The following is a 27,728-nucleotide window of genomic DNA, read 5'->3' as shown; positions in this document are numbered from 1 at the left end:
TACTTAAAATTTACGTATTTTGGATCATCTGTTGTGATCATAGATTTAACGAAAATGCGTCATTATGTGAAATTATGTGAAGTTATCTCTTGAACGAATCGACTGAAATTATGTGAAGTTATCTCTTAAACGATTCGACTGAAATTATGTGAAATTATGTGAAATTATATGAAGTTATCTCTTAAACGAATTAACTGAAATTATGTGAAATTATGTGAAGTTATCGGACCTGGCTACCGTTTCTCAGGTTCCCTACTCCGAAATGGGCAATCCACGCGCCGCAGCCTTCCTTGGATATGACTCCCGTTTCTTAGGTCCCCGTTCCGACTGTCGGTAAATGAACCAAAAGTCCTAACACTGGGTAATACAGCGCGACAACAGCTAATTAACCGACAGAAAACGGTAACAAGCCACCCTGCCCTGATAGCCATCTTAACTCAAACTTTTACCCTGATAGCCAAGTTGGCCGCAACTTTCTGTCAATCTACTGCCGCAACTTGTCACTAACTTGGCGGCAACTCTTGGAAAGTAATTCGGTTGGTGTCAACTTGTTCACCAAGTTGTCACCAAGTTGTCGGCAAAAGTTGCTCTGAAACTTTTTCACACCAAGTTGACGATAAGTTTCTCAAGAAATTTGGCGACATATTGCGGCAGTAGATTGGTCTCTTTTTTCTCAGAAACTTGTAGCCAACTTGGCGCCAACAGTTACAAATTCGGAAGTTGACCGCAAGTTGTCGCTAAGTTGGTGGCAACTATCTGACACCAACTTGGTTGGTCTGAAACTGTGGCTATCAGGGTTGGTGACAACATGGTGAACAACCGAGTTCATTTCCAAGACTTGCTGCCAACTTGGTGACAATCGACGGAAAGTTGCGACTGACTTGGCTATCAGCGCAAACAACTATAGTTTCAGTAATTTCAACGTCCCCCTTGCTCGAATCTGAAGCTCGCCAAATTCCAGGGTCCAAAGGGGGTTGTCATCAATTGATTATTGTAAAAGTAGTTGAATAAATTTGGAGTTAAATTTAAAAATAATTTTTATTATTTTTGTCAACCTAATTGTAATCTCTCTCGACCCTTAGATATCTCTCATTGCTTGGACCAGTTCTGGAAACCGTAATAAAAATTCCAGTGGCGCCCTTAAATTTTAAAAATTAAAAAAAGGGGCGACATAGTAGCAGGAACCTACCGTTACAAACGATTAACTCATTAAAAAAAAAAAAGTTTGGAAAATCCAAAAGTGCACGCCTCATAACGCTCATTTATTTTTTTAAGAAAAAATAAATTGTGTAACTGATAAAAAAAAAGAAAATTATAATTAAGTAATTTCTTACAGAGTATTTTTTATTTTTTTTTTTAAATATCGGCGCTCTTTTTTCTTGTTATATGCGCACGCAGTCTAAAAAAATCTAGCTTTATCAAGTGGCGCCATAGTTTTCACGTGACAAATAAGAAAAATTCGTTTGTCTTTGTACGGTTATATCGTAATAAATTTTAATAAAAATTCAATTTAAAAAAAAAAATACGTAAACTAGGCTACTGATATGAAATACGGACCCAGTTCGTCGCATTCGTAAACTAATAAAAAAATTCCGGTCTTGAAATATCAATTTGTTCGGGAGTAATCATTGGTACATCCAAAATGGGGTGACATCCGGACGTCCACGTAAAATTTTTTTCAAAACGTTTTTTTTTCAAAATAGCTACATGAAATGATTTTAGAAAGTAAAAGATGGTTTAATTCAAGTGTTTTCTCCGTGTACATCTACTTATATTATTGTATAAGTGTAATATGGTTGTGATAGAGACTTCTAAAGATCACAAAATTGCTTGACCTTGACGAGTCGAGTATAAAGCACAACCTCACGCGCTTCGCGCTATGAGGCGTGCAAAAAAAAAATCATTGAAAACGACAGACAATGTTAAGGTAGTTGTAGCGTGATAGGCATTTCAACAGAAAATTATGAAATTTTTTTTATTGAAAGATAAATATATTAATAATTCACTACCAAAATTTCAGATCAATTGACCACACCGTTTTTAAGTAATTAATTTTCGAAATTGCATCTTTTACACGTAGAAGTATAGAGAGATGGTAAAGTTAGTATGAAATCTTCCGTACCACTCGAGCGGGCCAAAGATTTCATACTAACTTTACCATCTCTCTATACCTCTACGTGTAAAAGACGCAATTTCGAAAATTAATTACTTAAAAACGGTGCGGTCAATTGATCTGAAATTTTGGTAGTGAATTATTAATATATTTATCTTTCGATAAAAAAAATTTTATAATTTTCTGTTGAAATGCCTATCACGCTACAACTACCTTAATTCTTTATAAAAAAATAAAATTCACAAGCATCAAAACAAAAATTAAACAATTTTTACGTAAATTTAACAATTTTTATTTGTAAATCTATCATAATTAAAAAAAAAAAGTTTGTGCGTGTAACCTTTACGCGCGATTGACGTAAAACTTTTTTGGCGTTGACGACATATATCACTGAAATGATTAAATTTTAACTTAAATAATAAATATCATATTATAATTTAATTATATTTATTATTCATGTGTTTTACAATGATTATTCAAATGTTAAATTAATATTATTCATTCGAAATAGGTACTTGAATGTCATTATAATTTTTTATGTATTTTTCATTTATGAAATTATAGGTTTGTGGTAACTATAATGTGAAACATAAATTTTACTCTCTAAATTTGCTACTTTTATTGAAAATACAGCATCTATCGTTGTACCGAAACGCGTTCATAGATAGATCAAATAGCTATTCACAATTGATCCGTTTGAAAATATTGGAAATAAATAATCCTAACTGATTATGATATTTGCCACTAGCTGGCGTATAAGTCAAGAAGCGTGGAGTGCGTGGAGTATATGACATCCACTTACGACCAATCCAAATTATTATTTTTAAGGTAGTACCCTCGCCAAAGTCGTTTTCTTAGGATTTTTTTTTAATTTTGGTAGATTAATGTTCATATAATTCTTCGTCGATTGGCGCAATTTGAGAATTTTTTACTTTACCATCTAGTTTCCGAGATATTTAATTTTAAAGTTTGAGTTTTGAACGCTCTTATACATTACGGTATACGGGATATCGAAAAATTTACCTACAAACATTTTTATATCTTAGAAACTTTTCTTAGGATCTTTTTAAAAAACTAGAGTAACGTTAACTAACAACTAAACAATTAAAAAAAAAAAAATTCATTGATAATTACCACACAGTTTCAGAGATATTTATTAATAAGTAATGAAAAATTTACCAGACTTTAACTGAGGAGGGGATACGTTAATAAAGCTGTGGCAACAGCGCAAGTTTTGTTAGCCGCGAAAGAAGTATGAGACGCGCATGCGCTGACAAATTTGAAAAGTTTAATTTACGTTAGATGTAATATTATAGTTATTAATTTTATTTATTTGAAAAAAAAAACTATGATTATTTTATGGAAATAAGTATTTTTTTATGGTACTAAAGTTAGCCAACATTTTTAATTTTTTGACTTTTTTTTAATAATTAAATTAGAAAAAAAAAAATTTTTTTATATTGCATTTACAGTTTTTGAAGTTTTTTTCAAGTGAAATTTCTTTTTTATTTTTTTATAATCATTTTTTCAATAAAAAAAAATTCTAAAAATTTTTAAATGTCGGCTGAATTAATTTTAATTTTTTTTATATTTATTAAAAATTCAAAAAGTTAACAATTTTAATATAATAATATATATTAATCTTTCAATGTATGTAAATAAATAAATAAACGCATGTATCAAAACAGAGGTACGTCTACAGCCAGTCCAAAACACTACAGTATAACCACTATAAAATATCTTAACGCTCACGCAGTGTTGCCAGACTTTTCAAACGATCAGTATCTCCTTCGTGATTGGCTGAAATAAGTACATAAACAGCAAAAAGTTTTAGGCTTGTCAATAATGGCTATCTGGTATGTGTACCGTACACTCTGGCATAAACTTTTGACGACGGAAGTCGCGAGGGTACTACCTTAAACAGCGGAAACTACATAGACTATAGTAAGCGTTACTTCCGTCAGAAAAAAAATCTGAGTTACTGCCTATAGTCGCGCCTAAAGAAGTTTTACTTAAAAAATTTAGATTTTACTTTACTATATATATAATTTCTACAAGTAATTTTTCTCCTTATTTTTCTATTCCTATCTATACAAGAATCAACAAAAGCTTCTAATTCCCTATCACTAAAATAACAAACAATTTTCTGACAGCAATCGTACGGCAGTTTAGTCATAAGAAGCAGAAACATAACCTCCGTCGACTTCTTCAATAAAATTCTCCTCCGTTCCGCAACACAGAGTCGTCTCTTGACCAAATCATAATAATTTAAAATTCTAGATTCGTTTTCCTTTAACGCAGCGAAGTAATTAACTGTCCTATTATTTAACAGTTTAACTAGTTCATCCACTTTGCCGGTCAAGAGCTTTAAAAAAGTGACATTTCCCTCACCAATTCTAAACTGGGTCAGGAACTCCACCTGGTCCGTGATTCTCTTCCTGAAGGATTCTATTTCTTCCGTATAATTCTCCAAAGAGATCCAACGGTGGATCGGGTGCTTCAAAATAATCGCCTTGTTCACAGGCAGCCCGATCATGTCCCTGGTAATGGCCCACTGAACAATTGAGTAGGTGATCGACTCAAAGTTGTCCTCCAGTTCGTTGATGTAGCTCGCATTACCAACAATATCCGAAGTAACACTGTTGCTCTTTAATTTCCCCGAAAAAACTGTCCTCAAATCAATTTCCGCTGGGTTACAGTCAACTTTGTTGAGTAAGAACTCGACTCCGCAGTGAAACCCAAACATAACCATATAATGAAGAACTGAGGAGTGACTTTTATCCGCAGGAAAACGAGCCTCTACATCAGCTCCGGAATTTATCAGGAGTTTAACAATCTCCATTTTTTGTTTTTGGCGACTGTTTTCCTCCTTGCTGTACATTGAAATCCTCCTATTGGCATTGATGATCGTGAAATGCAGAACAGGTTGTCCAAAAACATCACGCTCGTTGACATTGGCGCCGTTTTCGATCAAAAACTTGACTAATCTGTCATTATTAACCTCGACAGCTTGCATTAACGTCGTTTTGCCCAAAGATGTCGTTAAATTAATGTCTGCACCATATTGCAAGAGCAATTGTGTCATCCCGTCAAATTGCTGGAGAATTGAGCCGTGTAATAACGGGATATTGTGACCCATCCACAAATTACTGAACGTTTGGTTTTTGAAAGCTTTAAAAAAGCTGTCGCTAAACCGAACATTCACCTGAGCACCGTGAGACAGAAGCAGAGCCGCCATTTCCTCGTGGCCTTTAAACACCGCGATTTGGATCGGGTGAGTGGCGCCATCTGTTGTCGGAGACACACTCGCGCCGTTTTTTAAAAGTACCTTCGCGCATTCGAGGTGATTTTTCAAAACTGCGAGATAAAGAGGAGTGAATCTTTGGCCTTTTGATTCAGTTATCACAGAATTTACTGACGCGCCGTTTTGAATTAAAAGTTTCACGATTTCAGAGTGGCCATGCTTCGCCGCTACGTGAAGTGGCGTCCACATTTTTTTGCCAGGTTTGTTTACGTCTACACCTTTTTTGATAAGCACTCGCACACTTTTAATGTCGCCCAACATTATCAACGTGTTGAGCGATAATTTTTTTGAAAGTAATGCTTTTTTGTAGCTTAATTTCATTTTTACTGATAAATTTTATTATTTAAAATAAATTGTTTTATTTAAGTTGAAAAACTTTATCACTACTTTGAACACTGGATTACTTTTATCAACTTTGAGAGTAGCAAAGTCGTTTTGAAACGCAACGGTCACTGATATAGTGATGATAGTATTGGGCAAGATATGTAGTGGGTTTGGTTGGAAGTTGGAGGGGTAAGTGGGACCTATAGTTTAGCCAATAAGAATTGATGAAGCCCCTCTTTAGGATCTAATGCCCGTAAATGGCGTACGTGATCTAGTTTTTTTTTTGTGAAAGTTAAAAAAGGATTAATTAGAATAATTATGATAAGATAAGGTATAATTAATTTTATGAAAAAAAAAAAATTGGGAAAATATAAAAATAATAAAACTATGAGAAAGTTGTTTGTGAAAAAATTTTTTTCTATTTATAATTGATAAATATTGAATCATTTTTTCATGATAAAAATTAATTAATTTTGTTATAATATTAAAATAAATAATAACTTTATACAAATATTAAATAATGTTAAAATAATTTAATAATTATTAAATAAATTAATTATAATTTTATAAATATTAAAAATAAATGTTTATACTAATTTTATAAGTTTTTAAAAATTTATCATTAAAAAAAATTTTTTCAATTTAAAATTAACAAAAATTATGCAAATAATGCACCTAAAAATTTTTCTCAAAATTCCCTTTCAATAATAAATTATTCATCAATTTAAATCCTTATATTGTTCTACATCTACTCAGCAAATATAGAATAATATTCCCTTGCTTTGAAATAAACAAAAAACAATCTTTAAAGAAAACAGTTTAAAATCGCAAATGAAGAGATTACTAAATTTTAATATCGTGCAACTATTCCAAAAGCTTTTAAAAATTAAATACAAAGAAAAGTGGATGTAGAGAACTCTCTGCACTGATATAAGGATTGAATTCTATTTAATAAGACTTAATAACAGATACTAAATGATTTAGTAACAAACCTTTCATTATCAAATATTTAGTAGTAGGTACTAAATTATTTATTAAAGATAAAAAACTAAAGTTAAAAACTTTAATTTTAAATTTTATAAATGTCTCAAACGAAAAAATATAATTTAATGAGATTCTTTTCTTTATAATACATTATATTTATACTTAAAATTATTTATTTTCATTATTTTTATTTATTTTAAGTTAAAAAATTAGGTTACACGCTAAAATTAGTTACAAAATTAATTTCTTTGATACCAATAAACGATTTATTGAGTAGCAATAAATCATTTGTTAAATACTACTAAATATTTATTTGGTGGAACTAAATATTTATTTCCATGTAATAAGGCTTTGTTCATATAAAGAAATCATTCATTAAACTGCAACAAATAATATTGATGGGTACAAATTATTTGTTTCTCCCAAATAAATGAATAAAAATTTTGTTACTAAATCCTTCTATCAGTGTATATTATATTATTACAGTCATAATAAAGAGATGAAAATAAACAGCATTATGTTTAATACTATTAAAGCCTGAAGCTGTAAATTTTCTAAGTATATATTTGTCCTTTCTTGCGTATATATACAACTAAATTTTCTTAATTGCCCGCCCTGTTTAAAATTTCCAATAGGATCCCATCAAAAGCGACAAAAGCCACTTAGAAACCCATAAATTTTATTAGTTTCTCAGTGGCTCTTGTCGCTTTTGATGGGATCTTATTGGAGTTTTTTAACAGGGCGTTGACACTTTATGTGACCTCTGGTAATTCCTCTTGTTGACACTATCTTGTTCGAAAATTTTGTTAGGATAATGAATCTTTGAGACAAGCTAAGTACAAAGTAATTAAGTAAAAAAAAAATTATAATCTTTTGAGTATTATTTATTAGCTGCAGTAAATATTTAAGGATATCCTTAAGGTAATAAGGTAATAAGGTAAATACTGTAAAATTTACAAGGAATTTTTATGATTATTGTAAACATTTAGTTAGTTAGTTAGTTAGTTATTTATTTTTATGCCAAGGCTATATAATGGCCGAATGGCAAATACAAAATTACATATTTAATAATATACAGTACAATAAAAAATATACATTATTAGTTTAATTACTTATTTTAGTACTTAAGTATTATTATTGTTATTTCAGTACTGATTTATTGAGTTTTAATTCTTTATTTGTAAATTTATATTATGATTTAACTGAGATGATAACTTAAGACAACGTCTGAGCTTACTCACAAAATTAAAATTACAATACCCTAATTTGTTGTTAACAATTTGGGTCATTCCACGTCAAATCGACCAATAGTTGGAATCGACCCCTTTCGATTTGGATGAATTTTGGTCAGAAGTTTTCTTTTATCATAAAACGAAGTTCTGCCAAAGGAAAAAAAATAAAAAAATTTTTTTCAAAAGATATGCAAATTCAAAATTTCGCGATTTTTCCAGTTTTTCAATTTTGTTTTTGCAATATCTCGAATGCTATTACAGATACAGGAATTAAATTGTCTTTCGTTTGTTTAAAAGGGGACACTTGTGACTATTGAAAAAAAAATATTTTGGAAAAAAATTTTGAAAAATGCCAAATTTGTCAAATTTTGAATTTTTGAAAATCGTCAAAAATGAAGACCACCATTAAAATTTTGGCTCAATTTTTTTTGTATGATACCTTGTTATGATCTTAAATGATCCTGAAATTTTTGGATAGGGGTTTTTCTTTTTTTTTCAAAAATATGAATTTTTTAATTTCAAAAAAAAATTTTTTTTGTTTTTTGCAACTTCTATACAAGTTAAAGTTATGCAGATACATAATATTGTAATTTTGAGTATTTAGAAATCAAATGCACGACGTGAAAATATTAAATAATAAATTAATTTCAACTTTTATTCATTTTTTAGACATAATCTAAAAGTCAGGCTTAACGCATGATAGAATTTTTTATTTTCTTAACGCATGATATATTTTGTCCGTTTCTTCACTTCAATTACAGTTTTTAACCTCAAATAACTCAAACAGATATTAATTTTCTATAAAAATTAGAAATGATTTCATGAGAATATCAATTTTTTTCGTTCTTTCGAATACTTATTTACTTACGAATTTCTGCACAATCATAGTTCTCAATCTCAAATTACAAATTATTCCCATGTTAATAAGACGACAAGTGGCATTAACAACTTTAAATGAAGTAAATAAAGGACAATTAACGAATTCTATCATGCGTTAAGGATGACTTATTTTAAGGATGCAAGATTGTGTCCAAAAAATAAAAAAAAGTTGAAATTAATTTATTATTTAATATTTTCACGTCGTGCATTTGATTTCTAAATACTCAAAATTACAATATTATGTATCTGCATAACTTTAACTTATATAGAAGTTGCAAAAAACAAAAAAAAAATTTTTTCTGAAATTCAAAAATTTTTTTTTGAAATTAAAAAATTCATATTTTTGAAAAAAAAACCCCTATTCAAAAATTTCAGGATCTTTTAAGATCATAACAAGGTATCATACAAAAAAAATTGAGCCAAAATTTTAATGGTGGTCTTCATTTTTGACGATTTTCAAAAATTCAAAATTTGACAAATTTGGCATTTTTCAAAATTTTTTTCCAAAATATTTTTTTTTCAATAGCCCCAAGTGTCCCCTTTTAAACAAACGAAAGACCATTCCTGTATCTATAATAGCATTCGAGATATTGCAAAAACTGGAAAAATCGCGAAATTTTGAATTTGCATATCTTTCGAAAAAAATTTTTTTATTTTTTTTCCTTTGGCAGAACTTCGTTTTATGATAAAAGAAAACTTCTGACCAAAATTCATCCAAATCGAAAGGGGTCGATTCCAACTATTGGTCGATTTGACGTGGAATGGCCCATTTATATTTTTTAATTATTTCATACAATTTTCTAATAATCTTAAGTCTTAAATGATGAATAACTATCATTATATTTTATAATGATTTACTTAGTATTAGTGCACAATAATTTAGATATCTAATTTAAACAAGTAGTCAAATAACCTATTCTTAAATGCTTCAAGACTAGTTGCATTTATTATTTCATTTGGCAGTTCTTCCCAGAGACGAATTGCAGTAACAACAAAAGAAGTCTCATAATAAGTTGTACAAAAATTTGGCATTTTAAAGTTAATGTTGTTTTTCTTTATTGCTAATCTTTCTGATCTTCTTATATCCGTACACGGTGAGAAATTTCTGTAGAAATTTACTATGCATACATAATAAGACTGAACCTTAATGACTCAATTCAAAATATTACCATAAAAATTTAAGAATATCATATTGTACCAATAAATATTTACTAGGGACCATAGTAAATTTGACCATGCAACTGTTACATAAACATATATAAAAAATTTTCGTAAACTGACAGAACAAAAACTGTTAGTGTGCTTAAAACTTTTCATTATAGTTCCATAGTAAAATTTCTGTTGCTCAGTCGACAATAAAAATTTATAAAAAAGTTTCACATTTAGTCACGTGTACTCGGTTCAAATTTAAAATTGTGACTATGAAATTTTCAAATGTCCCATAGTAAACGTATGCGCGTCAGTCGCGACGCCCGCTCTTTCATTTTTTCGTGCTGCTTCCCTCGCGGTTTTTGAAATACCGTAAATTTTCGGTATTAATGCGTTTACTGTAAATTTACCGTTATAATTCTGAAATAATACGGTATTTCTGTGGTCATTTTGGCCAGTTTTTTTTACTATAGTTATGCAGCATTTCTACCGTACTTTTGCTGCAAAGTTCAGAAATAATACTATAAAATTACTGTAAAACTCTAGAACTTTTACCGTAAAAAATCGATGTATTAACTATAATATAACTATAATTTTAAAATAATAAAATCGTATTTCTACGGTAAAAATACCAAAGATAGGGGAAGGACGGGCAAAACGGATATGTTAATTTGAAAATGAAATAACAAATATATATTACAATCATATCCATTCTTAACTTTGGCTAATAATTTTTTGGGTAATTGAAGTTTATAATTAAAGTAAAATAAAAATAATAACAAAGAAATTCTTCTTCGAAATTAAAAAAAAAAAAAAGTCAACATTATCCGTTTTGCCCTACCAGGGCGGGCAAAATGAATACTCAGGTCGCGTAAAACGAATACTGATTGGAAAATACATTTCAATCAAAACAATCGTCGCAAAAATATCAACCGCGTCCTGAATATGAAGAAAAAAAATCAAATCTGCATCGTCCTTAACAACATTAAACTAAGTACTGTATACTTACGATTAAAAATTTTTTTTTTTTCCTAAATTTCAATATTTATAAAAAAAATTCCCACAAGTATGCAAAACCAATGCTTTATCGATAACGGTAAGTGTAGTTACATAATAGATTGATAGATTGCTGTCTAAAATGTTTCTATCGACCGACCAGCGATTTAAAACGATTATTCATTTTACCCGCCCTCTCCGTCTTGCCCGTCCGTCCCCTATACTATAATTTTGCCGCGTTTATACTGATATAATTAAAGATATAATGCTTTCTACCGTAAGATGGACGGCTGTGTTTATTACTCGGTGAGTCTTATTAGGTGACTGAGTAATTAAATATGGATAGTGTCTCTGATAGCTCAACTGGTAGAGCCTTCGGCGCGTAACTAAATGATCTGAGTTCGAATCCCGGTCTAGACTAAAAAAAATTATTAATAATAATAACAATCGAGAAATTAGTTTATCAACCTCTTGAAAATAATTCACGATAATTTATAATATTATAAAAAAAAATTTCAAGCTATTGAATAATAGTAGTAAAGCAGCATATTTTTGGTATTTTGCCGGTAATAGAAAGTAGGGATCTTCTTTTCCAGTTTTTTGCTGCAATAATGCCGCAGATATACAGTAAATATGCGGTATATTTACGGTTTAAATGCTGTAAATATACCGTAATTTTTCTATTGTATTGCCATAAATATTCTGAATTTATTTCGTAATTTTTTCATAATAATTCGACAAAAAAACTGGCTAAAATAACTGAAGTATTACGGTAAAAATACAGCATTTATATCGTATAAATATGTGTTATGAAAATTGCAATAAACATTAAGTTTTAAATAAATATTAGTTTATAAATCCATCAACATATGAATAGTTAATGAAAATTTGTAAGATTCATAAATAATAAAATATTTAATAATTTACCGTGAAAAATTAAAATGAAAACAAACATTTGATGGTTAACCTGCAACCGACACTTCTAATAATAATAAAAAATTATTTAAAAGTTATATATTGTGTTTATAATTATTCATAATAAAATTAACTGCCAAAATAAATCCTACGTTCATTGTTAAAAATGAAAAAAAATAAAAAAACTATATTTTAAAAAATATTTTTAAAATTATTGCAAACAAAAATCTTGTTTGGTTTGATATTTTTGATTGCTAAAAACATTTTTACTCTAAAATTTTTTATTTTTTACAAACGTTTTCTTATTTTTTTTGCTATAGTACATTCGGAAATTTAAATTATTGCATATTTCATTTTACTATGGTACATTTCAATTTCTACCATTTACTATGTCTGATTTCATTTGTTTCGGAAATTACTATGGGCCATTGTAAAATTTTATTCTGAGTCAATAAGGTTCACTAGTAATATGCACCATTGTAATATCTAAAATCCATGCAGAATAAAAAATAATGGAAATTTCTCACCGTGTATCTTCAATGAACAATTCACGCAGATAACTGGGTTTACCAACAAGTAATAATTTATAAAAATAACAGCCTAAGAAATAGATACGACGACTCTTGATGCTAAGCCAACCTAGTTCACGCCTATAAGGTGTTATGTGTTCGTCACGTTTTAAATTATAAATAAATCGGATAGATGAATTTAGGGAACGTTGTAATTTTTTGTCATTTTCAAAATTTGAGTTTGTTAACACTATAGAACAATAATCGACAAGAGGTAAGATAGTAGCTGACACTAATAATCTTTTGATATCGGTCGTGTAAATCCTCTTTCTTAATTTAACACTATATAATGCTGAATTTATTTTACTGATTGTTTTTGACGTATGAAGATTCCAAGACAGTGTATTTATTAATTTTTACGAAAATAAAAAGATAAAAGACATTAAGACGCATTCGGTGAAAACTTCAAAACATTGTAAATTTTTTTTAAAATAATTAACTTAAAATACTTAATATATTATAAAGGATTAAATAAATTATAGAGTTAAAAGTTTTATTTATAATTTATATATTATAAATTATATACAATCGTAAATAAGAGATATTTTTACAAGTAAAATAAAACTTATAATTATTTACAAAAATTTTTATTATAAATATTTACATTATTAATTTTGTTTTTTCAATTAAAAAATTAATTGATTTTATTAGATATTTTTAAAAAAAATTGAATAAATAATAAAATAATTAAAACATTAATAATTTTTTATATTAATTATTTAAAAAAATTTAAAACAAAAAAAAACTTATCAAAATAATTAACATAAAAATTCATAAATTAAACAAAAAATTTCAAAATTACCTCCCCTTCTCAAACTCCATTCACCAAAGAAATTATTTTTATCAATTCCTTATTATTAAAATACTTAACAATGAACTGACAGCAGTCATAAGGCAAAGTACCAAAAAACAAACAAGCAAGGACTTCCGTAGCCTGCTTCCTCATCCTTCTCGTCTTATTAGCCCAAATAAGCCTCCTAATGAGCATTAACCCCAGAGGATGATCAAACTTCATCTTAAACTGACTTCCGACTCCATCCAAGCGGCTGACACTCAGCTTTGCACTCAGGGTAACAATTTCTTCCTTTCCACAAGTCAGCAAGTGATAAAAAGAGATGTTAGTATCCCTGACCTTGACATCCTTCAAGACATCGACGAATGTTTCAGCCAGGTGCCGATATATCACCAGTTTATTAGCATATAAATTCTGAAAGTCCCGATTATGAATCGGTCGGTTGTTCGAAGTTTTATAGACCGGCAGCCCGAGCACTTGTCTGCTTATTGACCAGTACTCAATCAAGAACATGATAAACGCGTATGCCTGCTTGAGTTCGCGAAGATAACTCTGAGACAGGTATGTCGTGTTCGCATTTTCGATCATCAATTCTTTTTGAATAACAGTCTGCAAATCCACGTGAATCCAGTCCAAGTCGCAGCAATCCAGCAGATACTTGACTCCACCGCTGAACCCGTAGAGGATCATGTAATGGAGGACAGTGGACTGGGGAATGCACTCCGGGAACTTAGCGTTAACATCAGCGCCAGCTTCAACCAAACACTTCACAATTTCCATCTTTTTGTTCTTCAGCTCGTTTTTATTCTCCTCTCCACTGAAGATAAATTTCTTTTTGATGGCATTGTGGACCACGAAATGCAGAACAGGTTGTCCAAAAGAGTCGCGGTCGTTCACATCAGCACCCCTTTTTAGAAAATGCTTGACCAGATCTGCATTATTGACTTCCACGGCCTGCATCAGAGTAGTTTTTCCCAACCTGGTCTTTAATTTGATGTCAGCGCTTCTGTTTATTATTATTTCTGTCATTTCTTTCTGTTTCAGAAGAATTGAACAGTGCAACAGAGGTAAATCGTGGTCTTTCCACAAATCACTGAGCATTTCGTGGTGGAACAATTCAAAAAAACCGTCACTGAATCTCACATTTACGTCACATCCGTGAGAGAACAGCAGAGCCGCCATCTCTTGGTGGTTCTTGAACACTGCGATGTGAATCGGGTCACAAATGGCACCTGTTTTTGGGGAAACACTTGCTCCGCACTCGAGAAGAACTTCCGCGCACTTGTACTGGTTTTTTAGGGCTGCTAAGTGAAGAGCAGTAAATCCCCGGCCGATAGGTCCCGTGAAAAAAGAATCTGCTGGCGTGCCAGTTATTATCATTCCTTCGACGATTGAGTAGAAGCCATGCCATACGGCCACGTGGAGTCGCGGCCATTTTTCTTCGCACTCTTCTAAGTTAGAGTTGGAATTTTGGAAAATTGGATACATTTTTGCTAAAATTAAAAATTGCAATATTATAATACCATTTTTTTTTAATATTAAAGAATTAAATTTAAAAATTATAAAGTATGGATAAAATTACTTACTTATTGTAGATTTAAATTATTTCTGTAGTTCTCTTTAAAATGACTGTCTGATGGCAAGTCTCGGTGAAGAATAATTGACAAAAAGGAATTACTGCTTATATTTTATACCTGAGAGTCTCTTAGCAGTAATTCTGAGTTTCCTCCCTACTCGATTTCTTTAGTAATTTGGAATGAACTTTGTAAGTTTAAGATTTTACGAATAAATTACTGTCTAATAGCTACAACCTCTCGGAGAAGTAGAAATAAAGAAAATAACACGGAAAAGAAAATGCGGTAAATCCAACTACACTTGGAGTAGCATTTACTACAGGATGGACTACAGTCGACGCTCTCTGTATTGGACCTCTCTGTATTTGACCGCTCTCTGTATTTGACCACATTCTTCTTCTGTATTTGACGATTTTACACAGCTCTTATGGAACAGGACGAGTCAAATACAGAGAATGGTCCTGTACGGGCGAGTCAAATACAGAGAGCGTTGACTGTATACGCTATAGTTTGTTTACGGATGATTTTCATGTGTGTCAAATCCAACTCCAAGTGTGGTTGGATTTACCGCACGTTTTTTTCCGTGAAGGAATTACTACTTACAATTCTACCTGAGAGGGTCTTCACAGTAGTTTTGGGTCTTTTGTCATTGTCCCTACTCTATAGTATTTTGCAATATTAGCTATAGTAATATTTTATATTTTACTAGGAGGTGTTCGAATATTCGAGATTACAAACTATTTGCCTCGAATTCAAATCTACTTCTAATTGGGCACAGTTTTCCCCCAGATTTGTGAAGTGGGCCCATTTAAATTTTCAGTGAACTCTTCTGCCGATCAACTTCTTCATTTGTGTCCTTGCCAGTCTTGTGGTAACGTTGTCTTGAAGTTTTTCTAAGTTTTATTAAAAACCCATTTAAAAATTAAAGTAAATTGTTTGTAAAGTGAATTTAAGTTACGTATACAATAATTTAATTTCAACAGACCAACGGAGAATATCAACAAACCAGATACAGTTTTAATTATTATAATTGTTTTAACTATTTTAAAGTGTATATTACACAGAAAAAAGTAAACTGTAATAAATAACAGTCGATTTATAATAAGTAATGATCAACTGCTAAAAATTACCATTTCAAACAGTAAAATCGTAATTTTACTATTCACTTTATAATATTTACCATTTAAACGTTACAATTTACTCTTTACATGGAAGAAAATACTATTTCAAACAGTAATATTCGCTATGTAAATGTCTACACTGATAGAAGGATTTATTTGTATTAAATAATATTTGTTAATAGTTAACAAATCATTCATTACAGACCATTTTTTAGTATTAAACAAATATTTCTTAGTATTTAAAATGATTTGTTTGTATTTAATAAATCTGATTTTCATTTATTAAATATTAATAAATCTTTTTAAATACTAACAAATATTTGTTAAGGACTAACAAATGGCTTCTAATAAATGATTTGTTAAATATTAAGAAATCTTTTTAACTATAAACAAATCCTTCTATCAGTGTAAAATGTTAAAGTATAATAATTAAGAATTCAGACTTTGATATTTATCATTTCGTGCCTAAAAAATGATCTTATGATATGTAAAAAGTATAAAATAAAGTTAATAAATTTCTAATTCAAGCAATGTCAATATTTACAAAGTAAAATGGTAAATTTTAAACGCAACGCTAAAAATCAAACTGTAATTATTGACTTGCTTGGACTGGTAAAATGTATATTTTAAAAGTATAATTTTTACTGTTTCAAATTTTAAATTCTCCCAGAGTGAGACCCCCTTATCTTTCATCTGAGTTCCCCTCCTCATAATATCGACTATATATTGAAATGGCAATTTTTACTGTTTGAAACTGTAATTTTTTAAGATGAAAGAGTCGTTATTTACTATAGTGACAGCTACTAATCACTTATTTTGGATATTAAATTATAAGTTGTGGCTTTTATACTTTCTACATTAAATTCTGTAATATTTATATTTTTGCCACCCCGATGTCCGCTTTACTGTTTGAAACTATAAAAATTAACCGGAATCCGAGTGAATATTACAGTTTACTTTTTTCCGTGTATCTTCAATGAATTTAAAGTCAGGAATTCTCGATCGAATAACGTATTAACAACTAATTTTTGAAAACAGTGAGTAACTCGTATTTTAAAAAATTCCATTGAAACATGACATTTATAGTTCGATGAGTCAAAGTTTTATGTAGCTCAATTTAAAATTACTAATTGATAAAAAAATTTGTGACAAGAAATATTAACAAAAAGATTAAAAAAACGGTAAGTGTTATTTTGAAGTTTAAAAATATGCATCAACTTTGGACTTGTTATACAATCATAAATTCAATTTTTTTTTTCACGCTAAATTTTTTGATGATTGGTTGAATCTTCTTAAACGCAATGACGAATAAAAATAATTGTTTTTTTCATAAATTATTATCGTTATTTATAAACAATGGTTACTCGATATCTTATGATCAAATAGAGATAGAAATTTGTTTCAAATTAGCATTTATAAAGGATAAAATATTGTAATTACGTGCGAATTATAAACTTTGCTACTATAAAATTTTCTGATTTACTTAATTTTATTAATTTGAGGCAAGTGTTTATGGCCTCTATTGATTTCAGACCCTTTTCTAATTGATCCTTTTTCTATAAGCGTAGTCTCTGTATAGAATTACCGAAAATAGTGACAAATACATTTAAGAAAGAAATCGAATTTGTATTTTTGCTTGTCACTCAGGTATAAAGCGTCCGAATTGTTATCCCTGATTCAGAAAGATGATTTGAAGTGATTACCTTAATGTTAATTGTATATCTATATAGTATTCAAATCCGATGCATTTAAATCATTTTAAATTATTTCAAATTAGATTTCTTAGCCATGGATAAGTCGAAAACCTTTTCACAAAAGGAATGACAATAGAATATTATTGTAATCGCTTCGGTTTAACAGAGGCCATAAACCCTTGTCTCGAATTTAAAAAGTTAAATAAATCTAACCATTGTTTATAAATTGCGATAGTAATTTATGAGAAAAACAATTATTTTTTTCATCATTGCATTTAAAAAGATTCAACTAATCACCAAAAAATTCAGCGTGAAAGAAAAATTTGAATTGATATTATACAAGTCCGGACTCCTTAAACTTTAACTACTTTAATTTTGGCTGTAAAAACTTGTTTTTCACTTTTATCTTAAATTTTCTGTAAAAAATAAGAGATACAAACAAATGGATTTTTACATTCTTAATACGTATTAATAAGAAATATAATAATGATAAAAATAAATAAATAATAATATAATTTTTTTTCAGATAAATCTATCTATCGTCATAGTAAATAATTACAGATACGTGAGAACATGAAATCTGTTATGAAGATTGCAAGAAGTCTGGTTTAAGTTATAAACAATTATGATTCAGATAAATTCGAAGAAATATTAAAAGGTGAATTTAATGTGAATCAAATATTACCAGGATCCAATGTCAAGGGATACACATTATTGCATTTAGCGTGTAGAAAAAATAACGCAGCTGCTATTGATATACTGATTAATAAATACCAAGCAGACATTAACTTCCTAACGAAATATGGAGCTCAACCAATTCATTTGGCGATTATTAAATCTGGAAATAGTGAATGGGAATCGATTCGTCTTTTGCTTGAAGCTGGCGCTGATCCCAACGCTATATTTACACGTAAAATTTTGTTAAATTTCTCTAAAGATTATCACTGGCTGGATGAATTTGGTGATAAAATATCACTTGTGTCATATGCTGTCACTCAGGACTCGCAAAACTTGGTTAAATTACTTACACTGATAGAAGGATTTGTTTATAGTTAAAAAGATTTCTTAATATTTAACAAATCATTTATTAGAAGCCATTTGTTAGTCCTTAACAAATATTTGTTAGTATTTAAGAAGATTTATTAATATTTAATAAATGAAAATCAGATTTATTAAATACAAACAAATCATTTTAAATACTAAGAAATATTTGTTTAATACTAAAAAATGGTCTGTAATGAATGATTTGTTAACTGTTAACAAATATTATTTAATACAAATAAATCCTTCTATCAGTGTACTGATTATGGCGCCGACATTACTGTGAGAACCAAAGATAATACACGGAAAGAAAATTGAAGGAGTTTTTACTATTTTACTATTGTAATTTTTACTAAATAAAATAGTAACGGTGGACTATATTTCTCATTTAGTAATTTTTACGATCTACTATTGTAAATTTTATCCAACAAATAAGACTAGCAAAAGTCTTAAAAAATCGGATACTATAGAGCAAATTATACAATATATGTTTGTAAACTTTACAATTCAACTATTGTAAAAATTCACAGTTGGTTTTTTTAAAAGAAATATTAGGGAGGGAGAGAGATAGAAGGTTGGACTAATTGGTACCTGAACAGTAATCGAAAAAAGAAACCGACATTCTCGCGCTATCTGGGAATCGAACCCAGAACTTTGTGTTGGCAGCCAGAGACTCTCCCTCTACGCTATCCGAGGTAAACTAAGACCCACATCCTTTAACATTTACATAAACTCGGAGTCTAGCGCTGTGCACGGCCATCACTCACACTAATTGAGAAACATTCCAATTCAACTATTGTAAAATTTGCTATAGTTCTATTGGAAAGATACAGAGGCAGCACTGGAAATTTTCATCTCTTACTTTTTACAATAGTAATATTGTATTTTTTAATGAATAAATAGTATTTTTTCTTCTAAAATATTTGACAATTAATAGTAATAAAAGTATAGTCCAGCTTTACAATAGTTGTATCGTAAATTTTCCCAGAATTTTTTTCCCGTGTAGAACTTCGTTGATGGTAGCTTTAAAAAAAGAACATTACGTTATAGCACTGCTCATTGTCAATAAAATTTTATTTAGTTGTCCAGTATTATTCTATGCTCGTGATAGTCAAGGCAAAAATATATTCGACCATCTATTTCATGATGAATTTTATAGAAAATATTGTTTTAGTGGCGAGCAGTTTATCTTTATGGATATTCTAGATAAAATTGTTTCTAAAATATTTCATTATTATTCAATGAATGATTATGATGAAAGGATGATCAACGACTTGTATACGCAACTGTGTAATTCTGCTGCTTATAGAAGTTTTTCTCAGTTAGTTTTAATTTCGTTACGTGATAATCCCTCACGTACTGGATTCAAAGCATTGTCTAATGCCTTGCTTCCAATTCAAGATCCTGATAATTTGTTTTATTGGCATGATTATTATAAGGGCACGGGAGGTGGCCTATTTTCAATTGTTCAAATTTAAGGTTAAACATATAAACAGTCATTTGAACGGTGGCGAAATTCCGGGCCCTAATTATTATACACAAGAATAGGCAGATAGTATCAAATTAGATATCGAAAAAGAAAGAGTAAACACCGTTGATTACATATTGTGGGATTTGAGGATAAGACGAGAATTTGGATTGTTTGTACCTAAAGAAGAAATACTTAAAATGGATGAATTAATTTCATCGTCTTCTGATTATAGAAAAAAGATTCAAGACTTTGATCGTAAATTTATTTATGGGTTGTTCAAAGAAACTGTTTTTCGTTATGGAAAAAAAAAAAAGAAACTTTGTATAATCTGGCTGTGAAGATTTTTAATAATAGAACTGTTAAACCGTTCGCAAAAAGCGAGAAACTTATTATGTGTTTATATGATTATCAACCAAGAAATGAAACTTTAGAATTTATTGTCCATCAGATGATAACACGACTTAGATCAGTTAGAAAGAGAATTCAATTGTTAGAAAAATCTGAAAAACTTAGCTAGTTGAATTGCATAATTCCTCTTCCCTATGAAATTATATTATACTAGAAATTTGAATAGCGCGCTACGCGCGCGCCTAAATTTTAACTAATAATGAATCGTGGCCCGTTTTTTGCGAGTTTCGACCTTTGACTAACTTCAAGACTTTCATGTATTTTAATTTAAGGTAGTGTTGCGTGATAGGCATTTCAACAGAAAGTCATGACATTTTTTTTTATCGAAAAATAAATATAATTGAGGATGGTTTTACTTGTATCACTGTAGAGTGTTTTACAAGGGAGGGTGGGGAATTATTGTCGCTCCACTTTTTTCTCCGCAATATAATCTCTCAACCCCGTCATTATAACTCTCAACCACTTTTTCGTCCCCACCCCCCTGCATGTCGGGATTTTTTCTTTCATGCCCGACACACATGTGCTGCGACTGTGGCCGGCTTACGCGTTATAATCAGTACCTGCATTTGCATTACGGTCTTAAATAGTATGGAGGTACTTCTATAATGGCATTTTACCTCCATAACTATATGGGGAAACCACAGAAAACCCGACCGGTACAGAGGCTGGCAATGAAACGCACATATTCTTAGTTTATAATCATTGAAAAATATTGGTGCGCGCCGGAATCGAACCCTGGTCTCACTCTTTCGAAATGCAGGTACCGAGCCGATTAGGCTATTGCCAACCTTGAAGAAAAATAAATATATTAATAATTCACTACCAAAATTTCAGATCAATTGACCGCACCATTTTTGAGTAATTAATTTTCGAAATTGCATTTTTTACACGTAGAGGTATAGAGGGTATCGAGAGATGGTAAAGTTAGTATGAAATCTTTGGCCCACTCGAGTGGTACAGAAGATTTCATACTAACTTTACCATCTCTCTATACCTCTACGTGTAAGAGATGCAATTTCGAAAATTAATTACTGAAAAACAGTGCGGTCAATTGATCTGAAATTTTGGTAGTGAATTATTAATATATTTATCTTTCAATAAAAAAAATTTCATAATTTTCCGTTGAAATGCCTTTCACGCAACAACTACCTTAAAGGATGTTTATGAATTTTTGAGCAATTATGAATTGAAAAATTTTATTGATCGTGTTCAAAATATCTAATTATTTTTATATGATTGGCAATTTGGTCATACTTTACTTAACCTTATAGTATTACGTATATATTTTTCCACAATATTTATATTATATTATCTTATATACGTGACTGAATAAAGTAGTCAGTACTTGTTTCGGATAGCTTAACTGGTAGAGCCCTTGGCGCGTAACCGAGAGATCTGGGTTCGATTCCCAGTCTGGGCTGTCTGATTATTTTTTCAATTACGGAAAAAAAATTCCCACTGAGTAGGTCCCCCCCTTTCCCCTACCCGTTCTTTCCCCACTCCCTTAAAATTTGCTTTGATATGGCATCTTGTCATATTCTATAATTTTATAAGTTTATGTATTATGTATTCTATTAACCCTGTTAATAGTGTAAATCATTGGGTTTGTTTCAATAAAATGAAATAAAATAAATTTTTTAGATTTTCTTAATTAGAATTCATTTCATTGAAGTTAATTTTTTTATGTTATTCCAAACTGAAAATAAATAAGGAATCCTTATTTGTAAAATAATTTTACAAATAAATATAATAAGAATTACAATTTTGTTTAAAAATTTTTTTATAAATTCATTTCTTCTTAAAAATTGTAATGTAAGAAGATAAATTAACTATTTTAAGTGAATATAGATTAAAAAAATAATAAATAAATAAAAATTTTATTAATAATAAACAATTTTTTGAGGAAGAAATGAAAAATTTATTTATGAGTAAGACTACAATTTTTTTAAATTTATAAAATTAATTAAATTTGTAAACTCCTTGTTTAAACATTCTCTGCCATTCTCTGCCGTGAGGATACTCGTAGTCCAAAATCGCTTGATCCTTGAACTGAGTTGAATACCCAGGAGATTTAGGCGGCATGTAATGCGCGTTTTTTACTATCGAGGGTGTTACAAAGTGCTCGTGTTGCTGGTCGACGTATTCAATAACGCGATTTTCGGTAGTACCGCTTAAAGATACGTAGTCCCACATCTGAAGATGCTGGACCATTTCGCAGAGTCCTACTCCTCCTGCATGCGGACATACTGGAACTAATTTTTTATTTTTATTAATTATAATAAATATATAAAACAAATATAATAATTTGTTAAAAGTGTAATTAAATATCAAAAAGTTAAAATTTTTTAATCATAAACAAACAAAAATTCTTAAATTTTTATTATAAAATTTTTTAATTTAATTAATATGAATATAAGGTAAAAAGACCCAGTTATTGACTCTGGCCTAGTTGATTGACACTTGCAATTTTATTCTAATTAAAGAAATAAAATGTTTATAAAAATTAATTATCTAAAAATTTATAATTCAATAATTATATTTATTAATTTATTAGAGTTGATTTGTTTTATTTAATTAAAATAAAATCGTAAGTGTCAATAACTGGGTCTTTTACCTTATTAGAAAAAAGAAAATTTTTTAAAATAAAAATAATTGCTTAATATTAGTATCTTTAATATTGCCATCTGGCCGATAGGTCTTGGCATGAATAAAGTAATCTAAATCTAAATCTAAATGTGTTTTTAAAATAATTTTTTTTAAATAGTAAAATTAAATATTAAAAAATTGAAGAATTTTAATTATAAAAAAAAAAGAAGAAATTCAATCGTTAATTTTTTTAAAAAATAATTAAATATCAAAAAATTGAAAATTTATAATTTTTCCTTCATAAAAATAGCCAAGGAACTCTTTTTGGAGTCTAATTAATTTCAGACTAATTCTGTTTAATTGAATAAATTAATTATCTTTCCTTCTTTAGAATCCTGATAAATCTCAACGGATAAACTATATATTGTTGTTAATCTTTAAAATATGAAATTTTCATTTTTCTCATTTTTCGTTTCCTTTGAAATTATAAATTTATAAATTATGTATTTTCTTCTTTTTTTTTTTTATTGTAATACCATAGATGTATATTGCCGATTGACGTTTTCTAAGTAAATAAATAAATTTCTACCTTAAGGGTTTTTGTTTTTTAGTAGATTTCATAAAAATCTAACTATTGCATTGGTCCTCATGACGGAACTTTTGAAAAATTTTGCTATATTTCGACTCAGCTCGTCAAGCGGATTCAGAAAATGCATATGGTTCAAAAGTTTATATATATATATATATATATATATATATATATATATATATATATATATATATATATATATATATATATATATATATATATATATATATATATATATATATATACACGATATAATCGGCATTGTCTCTTCTCTAACTTCCGTAATTCTATACGGATCTCACTAAAACGTAACATACTTATTTTTAGGACGATTTCCGAGGTTAAGTTCTAAGATGAGCTAAATCTGTCGATTAGTTTAGAAATGAGAGCAATTCAAAAATTTTCAAAAATCGCAAAAAATTTTCACTTTTACCTTATTTTCGTGCAATAACAATGGAACGCGACGTCCTATCGGATTTCTGCAAATTGCATTTGAAAGCTTATTTAATAAGCTTCAATTTGTGTACTTATTTATTTCTCCAAATTAAATAGTTTAGGAATAATAGCAATTCAAAAATTTTCAAAAATCGCAAAAATTTTCACTTTCACCGTATTTTCGTGCAATTACAATTGAACGCGATATCTTATCAAAATTATATAAATGGCATCTGAAAGCTTATTGAATAAGCTTTAATTTGTGTACCTCATTATTAGTCTAGGTCAAAAATCAGCTGCTTTCTCAGACAGATTTAATGAAATTTTACTTTTGCATTCGTTTTGACGTCTTTGTTGTTTAATCAAACAGAAATTTATTTTTTTTTTTCGTATGCAACCCTAGTAGTATTTTTATTATTCACCATGAAATCTACTTTCATTTCGGCTGCCGAATGGCCTTTTTTTTTTTATAAATATTTAGTTTAACATCACAGTAAAAAATTTTGCGTCATTGCGTCAAAAAATTTTGTGTTAAAAATTTTTGTGTTAAATATTTAACACTTTTATGTGTAAATTTAACATTAATTGTGTTAAATTAACACAAAAAAGTGTAAAATATTTAACATAAAAATTTTTAACACAAAATTTTTTGACACAATGACGCAAAATTTGTTACTGTGATCTCAAAAATATGTTTGTAAATTTCTAGACTAAAATTCTTATTATTTATCAATTTAACTAAAAAGTAATAAAAATACTGAACCTTTAAATTTGCAAGCCATCAAATAAACAGCAAGAATTTCATTGACTCCGCCGATCCTCGCGGAGTCAATCTGACAAAAATCAACCGCGCCTGATTGAAGAAACTGCTTGAACATCACGCGATTCGCGCAAGCTTCCCCAGTCGCGACTCCGATTCCCAGAGGTCTTAGCTTCTCCTTGATCATTCTGTGCCCCAGAATATCATCCGGGGAAGTTGGTTCCTCGATCCAGTGGATGTTGAACTTCTGCAGCTGGTTCATCCACTCGACGGCTTCTTGAACCCCCCAGATCTGGTTCGCGTCGATCATAAGTTTGTTATCAGGCCCGATTTCTTCGCGAATGAGTCCGCATCTTCGGACATCGTCCTCTAGATCGCGGCCTACTTTAGCTTTGAAGCTGGTGTAGCCGTCCGAGAGGTATTTTTTACACAACGAACGCACTTTCTCGTCGGAGTATCCCAGCCAGCCCACTTGGGTTGTGTAAGCGGGAAGTCCGCGGCTTAGGAGCTTTTCTTCGCGGTCTTTTCTGCCATTTTGTCGGCTTTTTAGGATTGCGATCGCTTCTTCTGGAGTAATTACATCTGTACTAAAATTAAATTTTTTTTTATAATCTATATACTTAAAAGAATAAATAAAAATCTATCTCCAGCGCTAAAAAAAATTTTTAATCCAATCGAAAATATTTAGAAGTAATTTTTTTATCTTGAATTAAGACGGAAAATTCTTGAAGTTAATTTTGTTTAAATTAAAAAAAAATTCTTAATTTAAAATAATTACTTACATGTATCGAAAATCAATTGTTGATACTAATTGCTCAGGAGTTAAGTTTGTTAATAATTTCCAGAGAGGTACTTTTTCAATTCGCGACCATAAATCCCAAAGAGCGTTTATCACCGCTGCTGTTGCAAGGTGTATTACACCTTTTTCAGGCCCTAACTAAATTAATTCAATAATGAATTGATTAAAATTAAGAATTTTATTTTAGAAAATTAATATAAAAATAATTTTGTTTTTGAGTAAAAAATTATTAAATAAAAAAATAGTTACCCAACGTAATTGTGATTCACTGGTTAGATATCTCCAAAATTTACCAAAATTACTAAAAATTTCATTGACATTTTTATGTATTACCATTTTTAAAATAGCTTCGCATGCTGATACAACTAAAAAATTTTTATTTTTATTTTAATTAATGATACTTATTATTATTATTATTATTATTATTATTATTATTATTATTATTATTATTATTATTATTATTATTATTATTATTATTATTATTATTGGCGCGTAACCAAAAGATCCAGGTTCGAGTCCTGGTCTGGGCTGTCTGAATTATTTTTTCAGTAACTGAAAAAGTTACACTGAGTAAAAATTATATCTTTCTCTAACAATAATTGTCGATAAACAAATTTTAATTGTGAATTTCACCTAAATTTTCTCTGATGGTATGAGATCTCATACCGATAAAATATTATGGTGAAGAAGTAATAGTCAAAAAAAAAAAAAAAAATAGTCATTTTTCAAGAATTTGGATCGGGAGTATTCGGATTAGAATAATAATAATAACTATCTATCTTTATCAATAAACACCGATCTTCGAGTCAAATATATATATATATATATATGTACATATAGATATATTAAATACCTTAAATTATTATTATTATTATTAATTAATTAAACTAATTAAAAATTTATATTTCAAAGAATTAATATTTAATTTTTTATTAGTTAAAATATTTTTATTTTTATTAATAAAAAATTTAATTTTTAAAAATCAAAAATTTTTAATTAATTAAGATATTAATCAATTTATAAAGATAAATTAATTAAATATTACCAATTTGAGTTCCTCTACCCAAAGTAAATGTCAACCCATATCCTTCAGTTCCATTCTCCAATTTAATTGTTACATAAGCGCACGAATAATCTGGATCTGGGTGCTGAGATAAATTAATAAGTATTATGGAATTATTTTGAAATAAAAAAAAATTCATGATGAATTTATAAATTTTTATTATATTCTAGCTTACCATAGCATCACTTCCATCAGCTTGTAAGGAAGTAGGAAATCTTATATCCTTAACAGAAACTTCAGTAATAGTAGTCATTATTTTATTATTGAATTATAATGATTAAAATTCAGGTTGTATTTTGCAAACTTATTTGTTGCTTATCTGCGTTCTTATATAAAAGTTGAATGCAACGTCTGTTGACGCAAGAGTGATAACTAAAGTTATCTCATCGTACAGTATATATATAAATATAATTTATATATTTATTTACACTGTTAAAAACATTTTTCTAAGTTAAATAATATTTTAACATACAAAAATTTGTTAAAATTAAATATTTAAACTGCCAAAAAAATTTATAATATTGTTTTTGAGTTTTTATTTTCTTACTTTAAAATTTTTTTAAGGTATCATTAAATAATTTAACAATTAAAATAAAATTTAGTTCAATCATAATATTTATTGTTTAAAATTTTAAATCCACAAAACTATTACAAACAAAATTTTATATAATAATTGTAATAATAATAATATATATTGTTAAATAACCGTACATCAAGGAAATACTCCTAAAAATTGTACGTTAAATGAATAAATAATTATATTGTTGAATAAATAGTTACAGAGAATAATTCAGCAAAATGCCAAATGCTTTAAAATTCACACTCAAAATTACTGAATCAAAGCAAATCACTCAATATTTAATAAAGACTTCCGAATTAAAGCAACATGATCAGATATCTTGGAATCTAATTGACAAATCAAGCTCAAA

The 27,728-nt window shown here is 29.0% G+C and overlaps 2 protein-coding genes across 2 annotated transcripts; both read right to left on the bottom strand.

The window, feature by feature from the left end:
* Nucleotides 1-3,854: 3,854 nt before the first annotated feature.
* Nucleotides 3,855-5,832, bottom strand: LOC123262918 (ankyrin-1-like). Its single transcript, XM_044725409.1, has 2 exons — nt 4,169-5,832; nt 3,855-3,913 (listed from the first exon to the last, which is right to left on the bottom strand). The coding sequence occupies exons 1-2, from the start codon at nt 5,736-5,738 to the stop codon at nt 3,855-3,857; spliced, it is 1,629 nt and encodes a 542-aa protein (XP_044581344.1). The 5' UTR covers nt 5,739-5,832.
* A 16,654-nt stretch (nt 5,833-22,486) lies between these two features.
* Nucleotides 22,487-27,152, bottom strand: LOC123262703 (mitochondrial enolase superfamily member 1-like). The gene is made up of 6 exons (XM_044725048.1): nt 26,975-27,152; nt 26,782-26,884; nt 25,986-26,101; nt 25,720-25,874; nt 24,941-25,524; nt 22,487-22,819 (listed from the first exon to the last, which is right to left on the bottom strand). The coding sequence occupies exons 1-6, from the start codon at nt 27,050-27,052 to the stop codon at nt 22,527-22,529; spliced, it is 1,329 nt and encodes a 442-aa protein (XP_044580983.1). The 5' UTR covers nt 27,053-27,152; the 3' UTR covers nt 22,487-22,526.
* Between the last annotated feature and the right edge of the window lie 576 nt (nt 27,153-27,728).

This window comes from Cotesia glomerata, linkage group LG4 (genome assembly GCF_020080835.1).
Source record: "Cotesia glomerata isolate CgM1 linkage group LG4, MPM_Cglom_v2.3, whole genome shotgun sequence".
Lineage (NCBI taxonomy): Eukaryota > Metazoa > Arthropoda > Insecta > Hymenoptera > Braconidae > Cotesia > Cotesia glomerata.
Note: the sequence above shows the minus strand (reverse complement) of the source record. Positions and strands in the feature narration are given on the sequence as shown.